A 12403-nucleotide genomic window follows, 5' to 3' on the forward strand; every position below is an offset into this window, starting at 1 on the left:
ATTTTATCAGATGCTGTCATCCTAAGAAGAGCAACCTCTAAGCCCAGGCCACGAAAGCTACCACTGTCACCATTTTCAACATCTAAGCAAGAATCCATTGAAGAGCTAAAGAACATTTCCTTCACCCTTTGACTAAAACCCTTCAAGGATGCTTGGGAATCCTTCTCCAGCACTGGTAGCTGGGTGTCTCACCAAACTTTGAACTTGATGGTTCACTACTTAGTAACAATTACGTCAGTGAGTTATCAACGTTATTCTCATACTCAATCCAAACACAGCTACTAGAAAGCAAATTAACTCTATCCCAGCCAAACCCAGGGCAATTCTGTCTTAGAAGCTGTTCCTCTCCAGTTAAATTTGGATTCTCCTGCTAGGTCTACTCCTCTCACTCTTCCCCCTTCAAGTGGTTATTTTACTGAGGTTATATTGCTTGTCTCTCATCCTCTGTGCTGATCACTTTCCTAGATAATATAACTAAAAACACCAGCAACTCTGACTCTGTTGCCTTCCAATTCTTTACTAATTCTTAGTTTTTTAGATGGCTTTACATCAGTCTACAATCTTGATTTCTTGCTGAACATTACCAAACATGTTTTTTTACAGTTTCTTCTTTTGAACTCCCATCCACCTTATAGCTCCATCCACCTTGTCCCCCTCCTGTGGCTTCACTGTTTTTGTCCCTTCCAGTCACCTCTCATTTCCCAGAAACTGGTTTTGCTTACAGAAACTAGAGCATCCACTCAAGATCTGCAGCATTTTCACAGTCTAGGTTACTAAAACTAACATGGCCAAGTTTCTACAGTATGAATTGTTCTGAAACAGGGCAGGGAAAACTAAAAAGCTCTTTTCCTTGCCCACTCACACAGCTAAATCAGACCCATCCATATCCTTCCACAGCTACAGCATTCAAAAGGGCAGCCCTGCCATCCCAAATCTAAATTAGATTTGAGTCTGACCTAATCAAAGCATTATCCAACCACTGCTTCAGTGAGAGCACTTCCTAAAATTACAATTTCCATTCCACAAGAGTTCCAGCATTTAATTTTCTTCATAAATGGCAATAATTTTTCTAGATAGAAAATGAGAGCTATCTGATGATGGCCTTGGTAGTTACAGTCTCTTGCTATTTAATCACCTTGCAGATTCCAAACCACATCTGAGAGACATCAACACCATTTCTCACAAACAAAGGTACCATAAATTGGGCAGTAAAACTAAAGTGTGGTAGAAACTTCATCACTTTGCCCACTGCTGTGCCAGTGCTTCAGTGAGTAACACACAGCGCAGATTCCAGCTTGTTAATAGGACATTTTCAATATTATTGGCCAATTACCTATGTTTAAAGCTAAGGTGATGGGGTTTTTATGGCTGTATACAACACTCCAATTTTCCAAACTATTGGAGACAAGATAAGTATTCTGACCCCATGATGTAACCTGGTGCAAATCTGGCAATGACAAGGTAGGCAGCCTTGAAATATTCCCAGATGCCACCAGGCAGACAGCCATTAAACCTGGAAAGGGTTGAAGTTTAACCACATGTGCTCCTCCAGCCAGCAGGAAAACACAAAACTCATGGAAGTTGCACATTCTAAGGCATCCTTGCAGTACCAGGTCCTCACAACATAAGGCTGGCAGCCCAGGAAGGACAGGGACACAGCTGGCAGAGGAGTCAGCTGTGCCAAAACTCCTGATCCCAAACATCCATTTTTCAGTTACTGACCTCCACATCTCAGCACCCTCACTCTGGCCCTCACAGTACACACACACACACACACAAACAGGAATCAAATCCATGCTAATCACTACTGGGAAGGATCACAGCTTAGCCAGAAAAGTAATTTTTTCTCCACTGCAGCAACCTGCCCAGTCTGCTGTGCTTCCAAGGCAGCCTGGAGACTGCTCTGGAGGGCTCAGCACTGCACCTTCTCCACAGCTCTGGGGACAAACTTCAAAGCAATGAACAGAAGAGAAAGTGGTGACATCTCCTCCGTAGCTTTAGCAGAGAGCTGGAGAAGCTGGGTGCAGTGTTTGCACTTGGAATGCTGCTGTGTTTGCTCTGAACTGGATCAATCAGAGGTACCAGGTTACCAGAGCTCAGAGCTGTGGATGTCCTGCTGAGTCACCAGGAGGAGATGACAGATGCAGCTCAGCATTCTATAAAAACCCTTGTGACTCTTTCCAATTCTGAGCAGGCTTTTTATAAGAAAACTACTATTTCCAAGAGCAGCTTTAATACTCACCAAGAAGTAAGGAGTATTCAAATAAAAATAGTAACAAGGAAAAAAAATCTACAAATACTTAAAAATTTCAAGTGTGAAAGAACAGTTTAGGCTCAGAAACGTGTTTGCATATGTTGAAAGGACAAATATTTCAAGTTGAAGTAATCTTATTTAAAACTGCAGACAGTCTCAAAAGCAAGATTGTAACTATAAAATAAGCCCATATTGATGCTAATTGAGCCTCATTTTCTGGCAGAGGCTGTTAGGAAGGCTGCTCCTGACCCACATCCTCTGCCCTGTTTATGGCTTGTATCAGTCACTGCCAGCGTTCATTGTGACACCGACTGCGTGACAAGGCCAGCCCTGACCCATCTGATTTATCTCTGTCACAACTTGAGCTCTGCTCACCATAAGTGATGGAAGGCAAACAATGACTGAGGGATGCAGCCTGGTGACACTGAGCACATGGCCTGGGCTCGCCCTGCTCTGAAGGGAAGGCAGAGGGAAGCACATGTGTGTCAGCTCATGTGGCAAAGACAGATAGGACAAAACAGTGGGCATCACTAACCCATTCATTGCATGTTAGCTCTGTGATCAGCAAGTAAGCACTAACTATTTAATTAGTCAACTAATTAGTGACAGGCAACATGGAAGGCTTCAGATGTTCCCAGACAAATGCAAAGATAAAAAGCCTAATTAACGATCAAGCGTTATGCTAACTGCAGCCAAACAGGCCAGATGTGTGGGATATTGTGTGCCCCAGTGCTGCCAGATAACGGGCTCTGACAGGAACCCTGCTCAAACCCTGCCACCTCAGAGCTGATCCTGGGTGCTCCCAGCAGGAGACACTGTCCTGCAGCAAAAAACTCAGGCTTACTGTGCTGGATCCCAATTCTACTCTGAGAAAAAAATTCAGGCCTTCAATAAAAATGTACTTAATTCCATCTCAGTCTTAAATGCAATAATTATTTTCATGCACCCATAGGGAAGAGGAAATAAATTTCATAACAATTTCACATTAAATATTGTGATTTTGGGCACCATTCATTTATGGCTATCTGATGTAGCAGGTTATGTACAATCCAACATCCTCAGAGACATATTTGCATCAGGGTTTGGATTAAGGAGGTTTTCAAGACCACAGATTAAAAATGTTTTTCCCTATAATCAAAGACAACAGTAATTTCCACAGCTATATGCTAAGAGGTGGATAAAAGCCAATGGGTTCCCTGCTCTGGAACCAGTGACAAAACACTGCTGGAAGCGTGCTCCACAATCCTTAAGCCAAACTTCCATCCCTGCATTCTGCTCCAGGGACCAGGCATTGGGACTAAGTGGAAACACTGGGGTTTGTAACCCTGTGTCTTTCTAGTCTAACCCTGCTGCCCATCCCTTTGAAACTAGCAAAGGAATGAAGAAAAAAACCACAACAACCAAATAAGAACCCACCCACTGTCACACCTGCAGCCCCAGAGCTGCTGTCACACCAAGAGCTGGCCAGGCAATGGGTCTGCCCCTCCTGCTGCTGCCTCCACTGGGCACCTGGCTCTCTGGCAAAAAACCAAAAAATCCCTGTGCACCCTCAAGAAAAGCAGCTCTACAGCTAAAAACATATACCTGCACATGCTGCCTGAGCAGCATGGAGGAGTCTAAAGCTCCTTTGGAGTTTGGGTGGGTGAGCAGTGGTGCCATGGCTCTGTAGCGCTGCACCCCAGCATGTGCTGCCCATGGCACAGAGGGAGGTGTCCTACCACGGGGCAGCAGAGCTCGTTCTCAGGGTCATTTCTCTGCTTAATGAAAAATGGATCTCTTCAGTCTCAAAGAAGTTGAAAACACTTGCAAGATCGAGTTCCAATAATTGCCACATCAGTAAGTGAATTACATTTATGTGTTTCCATGGTGACTGGTAATGTAAAATAATTAAGTATGAAGAATAATGATGAGAAAACAACTTCCTCTTTTTAAGGATTAGGGCTCACAAATTGATTCAGTCCAGCTATTTTTAGTGCATGTAACCTTTGCAGGGAATATTAGAAAATTATGAGTAAATTAAACGAAATTGTTTTAAAAGGCCTTCACACTGATCAGGAGGCTGATGTGAAAATTAAAACCTAATCTTTTGCAAATTTATCCCTCTATTAATATACATTCTGTGACACTGCACTAAGTGCTGGCTCTGAGGTTCTCTGAGCAGCACCCCATGTCTGAGGCTGGGTGCCAAGACAAGCTCCAGGAGGATGTGTCCTGCAGCAACTCTGCCACAAATTCAAGCCCTGGCTGCAAAGGCTCAGCCAAGGGAGCTCTGAGGGCCACAGATGCAAAGGCCTATTCACTATGAACAGACTCAGCTCTGAAGGTCAGGTTTAACTGAATTTGGGGTGGAACTGAAAGCCTAAAAGGTGTTGGAAGCAAGAGGATGAGGGGAAACTATTTACCCTGAGATGGGATGCTTTACAGGAAGTCAAGAACTAAGAGAAGGGCAAGAAGCAGAAATTTTCTTCTACACTGCTCCAGCAATACAACATCTATAAAACACTTAAACTTATTCCTCTCTTGATGCATTGAAAATATCATTTGTGATGTTATTAATGGCTGTTGTAGAAATACAAACTCCTGGCTTAACTGAATAAAGAAAAACAGGCAGACTTTTCCATTCTCCATCCCCCACAAAAGCACCAGACAACTCTCTCAGTTCTTGCTGCATCTTGTAAGAATCATGTTCAGATTTTGAGTTTTATATTCATTTATGCAAGTCTTTTAGTATGTGATTAAACTCTGTAAAGGAACTGCATTTTCACAGTCTGACTGCCCGATAAGCCCCTGGGGAGTAAAACAGTGAGACAGAGACAGGAGAGATAGCACCCTGTCCTTGTGTTGGGAAGGCTGTAAACAGCAAAATTCATCCACAGGTTTCCCTGCCTTAGACTTGGGGAAAGGGGGATCCAGACAGGTTTGGGATCCCACCAGGGACAACTGGCTTTAAAGCACAATACTGCTTGGGGGCATTGACTCCACCTCCCCTCATGAGACTGCAGTTTAAGAACAATGGCCAAAGCAACTTCAGGTGTTTTCAACACGCATTTTCAGCATGCCTTCACCTTAAGGGTCCACATGCAACCAGGAGTTGCTTAGAATCCCATGAGTCCCAAGGCATCCAGGATGCCAGCACCCATCTCTCCATCCACACATGCTCAGACATTTAACACCCAGTACAGTGAGACAGACTCAAGGAATGCTTTAAATGCAATAAACAACCTCCTTCATACATTCTTTTCAGCAAAGGAAATAAAATTAAAAACTTACCAAAAAATCAGTGTTTCCAGAAAAGAGATTCCAACATCAGATGCACCAACCACCACAATTCTACTGTTGATACACACTTTTGGTTCCAGCACCAGCTTTCGATTTATGAGGTTCAAAGAATATTTCAGCTGTTAAAAAATAGGTAAGACATAGAAATGCATTAAAAAACCAGTCAAATCCTGCTAGGAATCATTAAACTCTCAGTGATGCATTACCTTGCATTCACACAAAACTTATGGCTCACTGACATGACTAATACCATTTTTCTGTGCACAGCACCAGATAAGTGGTACTAAAATATGAGGAATATGTGCATGTTTAATAGGTCACAGAAAATTACAAGAGCTGAATGGTCTGGTTTCTCCTGAGTAAGATGCTCTGTAATCCTTGCAGGAGAGGACAAAACACTGCCTCTGCTATCACTCACTGCCATTTATCAAACACCTCAAGAACTGGTATTTACATACTGCTAAGGCCATTTTTATATTTCTTAGAGCAGTTTTTACTCTTGCTGATTTATTTATGGAAATGGTTTTACTTGTAAATTAATTAGGAACTTAAGTTTGAGTGGTTGTGTGTTTAATTGAAAACTCCCTTTCCAAAATTATCCCTCTCTTTTCTTAAGTGCAGAGCAGCTACCTGGAAAGCCAGATTGCCACACAAGTGAAAGAGAAGCTCAATGCCACTGGGACCAGTTCTCCAGTCACAAATCTTACTGCCACGTTGGTAGTTACTAATTTCAGCTTCCACATCACTTCATGCACTGGCTAGAGGAATAAACTCCATGAGGGTTTTTTCCATGTGTCTCTGGGTCTCACTGCCTAATAGAGATTCTCAAAGCAAATATGCAGCTAAGAGACAAGAGATATTATTGCATTTGACAGGTTGGTTTGCGGGTTTTTTTTCACCTTGACTATATTTAGCTTTCAAATTTCTGATGAAGGACAAGGAAATACTTTACATCTCACGGTACAACACACTTTGCACTTTTCCTACTTCTCTGGGTTGCCTATATTCCCGTTTCACAGAATGGGTAACTGCAGGTTCATAAATGCACTGGGAAGACCAATACAAAATGGAGCCACTTTTGTTATTTGTTAGACACTTCTCCTATAAATTCCTGCTGTGGCACTCAAGAAGGAAGCAATCTAGGGCTTCTAACAGGGTTTCCTCTACTACAAATAGGAGACAGCACCAGTAAAATTAAGTCCTCTAAATTCCTCCTATGGTAGTACAGTAGAAATATATTCTCTAGATATCAGCTGACAGAGTAACTCACTAGATGAAGAGTACTTTCTTTAAAAGCTGTGGTAATTATATGGGCCTTCTCAATAAGTACATAGCACATTGAGATCCCCAAGAGATCTTTAATGGCATGTCTTTGCACTGGTGGGGCTCCACAGCTGAGGTTTCAGCACAGCCCCACTACACTGTGTAATCACTAGAGTGCTGTCCTGCTCCCTTAAGGAAGCATTAGGGATCAATTCCCTGCCCAATGGCATGACTGCACAGCAAGTCATTCAGAAAGTGGCAAAATGAAATGTCACCTTTACTCAGGCAACATTATTTTTTACTGCCAGATAAATGTTCTTTGAGCTGCACTTCACCACAGTGCAACGATGACATCCAGTGGTGAGCCAGATTCATCTCAGGGGTTGGACTGCCCTGGGAAAATTCCAGAAGATATCTCAAAAAGCATGCCAGCCCAGGGTGGCTGCTTAGTGGTGGTCAGCTGTGTGGCAGCCAGCACAGGCCCACAGTGAAGAATGCCTGGGTGAGGGACAGAACCACCCTGCTACTCCAAACCAAGTTTGCACAGGACACAGGCAAGTCCCTACAGAGAACCTCCATCATCCCATTTACACCCAGTGGCCTTGAAATGTTTGAACACCCCTTACACAAGGATCTGCCAGCAAAAAGGATTTTAATCATAAATTAAATAATGCAGACTAGATTTCCACATTTCAGAAGTTGAAAAAGCCCTTTGTATTTCCCTGGGAGTGTACAACTTCAGAAGAGCTTTTAGGAAATGAGAAGAACCAGTGCCAAGTATTACAGACATCCCCCACTACTTAAAATCAAACTCAGACTGCATTTCTTATAACACACTACATGGTTATGCCCCAGCTACAGGAGCTGTTGCTCTGCTGACACGTGTGGAGCTCTCCCAGTCCCACAATCAGCCATGGAGGACTCTGTGCCCTCACCTCAGAATTCACATTCCTGGGATTGGCAGACAGCAATTCTGACAGGCTGGGTTTTGCTGCACACACAGACTTGCAACTTTTCTAGAAAGCAAGAGTTTTCCTCCTTCTGGAGGAAAAATGATTAAGTGATATTTGTGTTGAAATGCAGCTCTTAATAAATTAATAAAATGGTACAACCATGCAAAGAAATTACTTGTAATGCACCCAATCAATGAAAATAGGCAGGAATGCCAGCAGCAAACAGCATAAACCCAACAGGCCTCAAGGCAATGCCAAGCTCAAACATCTCCTTCTACTGCTGTGCTGGTGGTTTATTTTAATGCACTGCAGCAATGAAAGCAGGAATACAATTTCCCTGCAAAGAGTTGTCTAATTTATGAAACAGCTCCTGTATCAGTGACACAAAGGCAGCCAATGAGCAGAATATAACCTGGTTTGTTCCCCACACAACAGCCCCAGCACCAACAGCTGTCATGCTCCAGAAATCACCTTGCTAAAGCTAAGCACACTAAACACCCCCAGGGAGTGAGGAATTAGATGGACGGGTCCCATAATACCACCTATTTTAACAAAATGTCAGGACAAACAGCTACCTGTGCTCCCCAGAGGGGTAATCAGACATCATAATTGACAGGTCAATAGCAAACTAACATGTTTGTTTTGTATCCAATCTATTAAATAAACCAGCAATCATTAACTAATGCAAGGCAAAAAGCATTAATTGCCATTGGTAGAAAAGGCATATGTAGAAAGGAGGATTTTCTTTGGTTGTCAGATGATTATTTGGGGTACTGGCACCCCTTAACCCCATGCTGTTCCTGTCTGGGTGCAGAGGGACAGAGGAGCTGGCAGGGGTGGCCTTTTGGCATCAGCCCATGGGGCTATTCCTGCACACAGACAGCCAGTGCCATCACTCTGAGCCTTCAAACTTGTTAAAGCACTGATGCAGCCCCCAGACAGTGACAACACATCCCCTGCATGGAACCATGGCTTTCACTTACAATCTCACAACACAACATGGGCCAGAGCAGGATTAATCTATGGCATCCACAATTCACACATCCTTCTATCCCAAGCAACCAATGGAAAAAGAGTCATGAAATATTTATTAGGTTTCAGCAAACACATTATTTCCTTTGCACTTTCCAACCACATACAGCTTCACATCCAGCTTTTCTGTTTGCTTTGCACATGCCTTGGGAATGGATTCATGGTACATTTACCCGCAACTTTACATTAGATGCTGATGATACAAACTCACATCCAGAATATTTTGAGGATGCTTTTAGTTCTGATTTTAAATATTGGACCTTGGGATAGCTGTAGGTTTTCAACATATATTTATAATAATTGTTCTACAATAGGTCAGGGTTTACATTAGCTTTGTTCTAACAAACAAAATCATGCAAATTGAACACCCAAAAATATGAAACCAAAAATTTGGAAAAACTGTTTTGGCCCTGACAGGAAGAAAATAGCACTGTGTTCTGAACTGGGCACTGGAAAGTCTATCCCAGTAACACTCAGTGGTGTGTCAGAGCTGCTGCAGTCCACTCTGGGGCTCCATAATGCTGCAGAATTTGCAGCATCACACAAGTTTGGAAAAGACCTCTAAGGCCATCAACTCTGACCGCTAAACTTAGACTTGACTTTATTAGACCCTGAGGACTTGGGCTTTGCCCAGCTAAAAGCACTGAAGTGTTGGCTGCAGTTCAAGTACTAGCAGCAGTCCACAGTCAGAATGGCTGCTCGGGGCACTGCCTGGCAAAAATGGGGCAGCTTCTCTTGTTGTGTTCTTGGTGTCTTCACTGCTCCCTCACTACTGCTTGGAGGGGCCCTCCCAGCCCTGGCTTGTGGGATTCTACATCTGCCTGCAGTGCTGCTGTTTTATTTCAACATTTGTTACTGAGAAATCCCAGTGATAGTTTCTGCTCTGGAGGATCCACATGATCTGAGCTGTTTCTGCAAAAACCACCAGAAGCAGTGAAAGCAATTAACAAAGCTGTTAGCAGAGGAGTGCTGAGCTCAGCGACAGTGACAGGCAAACAAGAAGGTGAGCAAACAGAGCTATTTTAATTTCAAGCTCCATTTGAACCACAAGTTAAAAAAAGAAACATCAGTGTTTACCAAGGCGATATGAACCAAACTGATTGGAAAATGCAAGCTTTTCCAGCCTGCATTAGGAATTGTTTTCTAAATACTAGCTACATTCCAAAAAGCCTCATTAGAAATCTCTGCAAACATGTTTTCAAAAACTGTTTCCAAGCATTCACGGATTTATACAAACATCAGAAACAGAAGTAAAAGAAACAGTGACGAAGAGTACAGCCTTAATTGTTTTGCCTTCAAAGAACCCCTCTTTAGGTACTGTGGCTCAGACAGATAACAACTTACCTTTACAGAATATTTTCATCCACAGATCCCCAAAGCCTTTATGGAGGAAGTCGGTATTATTACACCATTATTATGCCTATATGGGTAAATGCTGATCTTCAGCTTGTGGAAAAAGCCACCTCTATACTCATAACCAATCATATGCCAGTCCCTATGGCTCCATACGAAACCAGGGATTTCCTGCTTGACTCCAACCAGCAGCAGAAGAGAGCAGAGCATGGACACATCTATTTTATTTCCTCACAGAACCACTGTTACCATGGTAAAAAGATGCTCTTTTTCCCTTTGAGCACTGACATTTGGATCCCCAGCCCAGAGAGGGCTGGGCAGTTCACACTCACCTAAGGACCTGACTACTGCTTGCTGCTCTGCTTCAGAGGCCAAAGAAATGAACTCAGAATGGTGCCACTTTCAGAGAGGTCAGTTCTCCCCCATCTTTCTGGGAAGAAAAGGAAGGACAGAAAGGCACAGGAATCCAATCAAAGCATTCAAGCTGGCAAGGGGGTAAAGCACATGGCTGGCTCTAGTCCTCTGACAGCAGCCATTGCTTCCCAGGTCATCTGTCTCTGGATTATTCTTCAAGGCAGGAGGAAAGAGAGTAGCAAATACAAACTTGGGCTTTGGCCAAGGTCTGACCCCATTAGCTCCACATCCCTCTGAAAGAGAAGCAAGCCTGACATTCCCTGGGGAAAGGAGCCCTACAGGGACCCCTGGCCTGAGCACAGGGGCAGCTTACATGGGTCTCTGGGCACACTGAGCCAGCCTGCACAGGCAGCTGCCCACCCACACCTACACCAGCAACAGAGCAAGAGAAGGCACAGGCACCTCACGTACAGACTCAGGGCAACGGAGGCAGCAATTCAAATATACTGAACTCACTGAAAAACATGAGACGTATAAAGTTAAAAGCTTGAAAAAAACAGAATAAAAATCTTAACATTTCATACTGAAACTAATGAACATGAGGTAACAAATAACAGTCCAGGATATGAAGGGAGATTGATTTGTAGGGTCAGCAAATCATGTTCTAGTGAAAGCAGACTTCTGTGGCGAAAATAGTTGTTTCCTCCTTATAAACTGGAATTATCAATCTAACAAACAGCTTTGAAAAAGCTTTAAGCCAAGTCTGACCTGTTTGTAAGCACAAGTGCCTATTTCAGTTTACTGCAAATGTCATTAACACCTGTACAGCACTGACACCACGCTTTCAAAACAAAGATAGGTCATCTTACTTTTAATTTCACACATGCACATAAGTGGTAAACATTCCTGTTAATGATGCCATCTGGTGCCTCCCACAACGGTGTGACACTCAGCCTTCCAAACAAAATGTAATGGCAGCATCACACAAACCCCACTGACATTTACAGTGAGGAAATTTGTTATCAGCCTCACTTCAGAATGCCTGTTTGTGTGCCTACTGGTGCCATAAAACCATCACCTTCACCAGTCAAGGGGAAGAACAATAAATAATGGATTTTCATCCATGCACATACTACAAAAGCATTAAAAATTCATTACTCAAGCACATGAACATTTTAAGCAACAGTTACTGCTTTAAAATTTAATACTACTCCCCTGGTTAAGTGAAAACTATCCACAGCAAGCCTTTGTTTGTAATCCCAGCATCCACACACAAATTCTAACATGAAGGAACTCTGCCATTTTAACTTTGATACATGAGCCTTGATATTTAAAATGCAGGGAATTCTCTTGTCCATCCTCCTTAAGCTCTCTGCTATATTTGCTCTTTATCTTAGTAGAGGCCTGATGATGAAAATAAACCCCAAACCCTGAAAAATCTTCCATATTTTAGTCACACTCAGTACATTCCAGTGCTTCAACTGCACATAAATAGAACTGAAACTGCCAGAATAAACCTTTATTTGCTACAGGTATGCTACCAAGCCAGCACACACTTAGCTCCAAGGCAGACAGAGGGTACAACAGTAGTGACTGCTTCCCCTGAGTTATTTCCAGGCACTGCTGTTCCAGAAGCACCTCCAGGAGCAGAGCTGGCTGCTCCTGTGGTTGTGCCTGCAGACCAGAACAGGGAATGGCCAGTGCCCAGGATGGGCATATACTTCAAAGCAGAGGCTCTGCTGCTTCACAGAACTTGTGCCTCTCCCTTTTCACTTTCTTGACATTTTTCTGTGGACACATAAGGTGACAAACCACGCGTTTTGCACTCTCAGCTGCAGCTGGAAGCAAAGAGCTTTGTTTGCTCAGAAGAGATTTTTCTGTGGCAGCCTCTGTGAACAGCCTCTCCCCCATGTTT

The 12403-nt window shown here is 43.2% G+C and overlaps 1 protein-coding gene across 1 annotated transcript in view; it reads right to left on the reverse strand.

Moving 5' to 3' along the window:
• Window positions 1-12403, reverse strand: part of CFAP61 (cilia and flagella associated protein 61) — an 88590-nt gene that overhangs the window by 41024 nt on the left and 35163 nt on the right. Inside the window, exon 17 of the mRNA XM_054290519.1 lies at window positions 5525-5652. Coding sequence (XP_054146494.1) covers window positions 5525-5652 — 128 coding nt within the window. The remainder of the gene's footprint in view (window positions 1-5524; window positions 5653-12403) is intronic.

This window comes from Melozone crissalis, unplaced genomic scaffold, assembly GCF_028551555.1.
Source record: "Melozone crissalis strain CALT ecotype California unplaced genomic scaffold, PUWL_Pcris_2 ptg000081l_1, whole genome shotgun sequence".
NCBI lineage: Eukaryota > Metazoa > Chordata > Aves > Passeriformes > Passerellidae > Melozone > Melozone crissalis.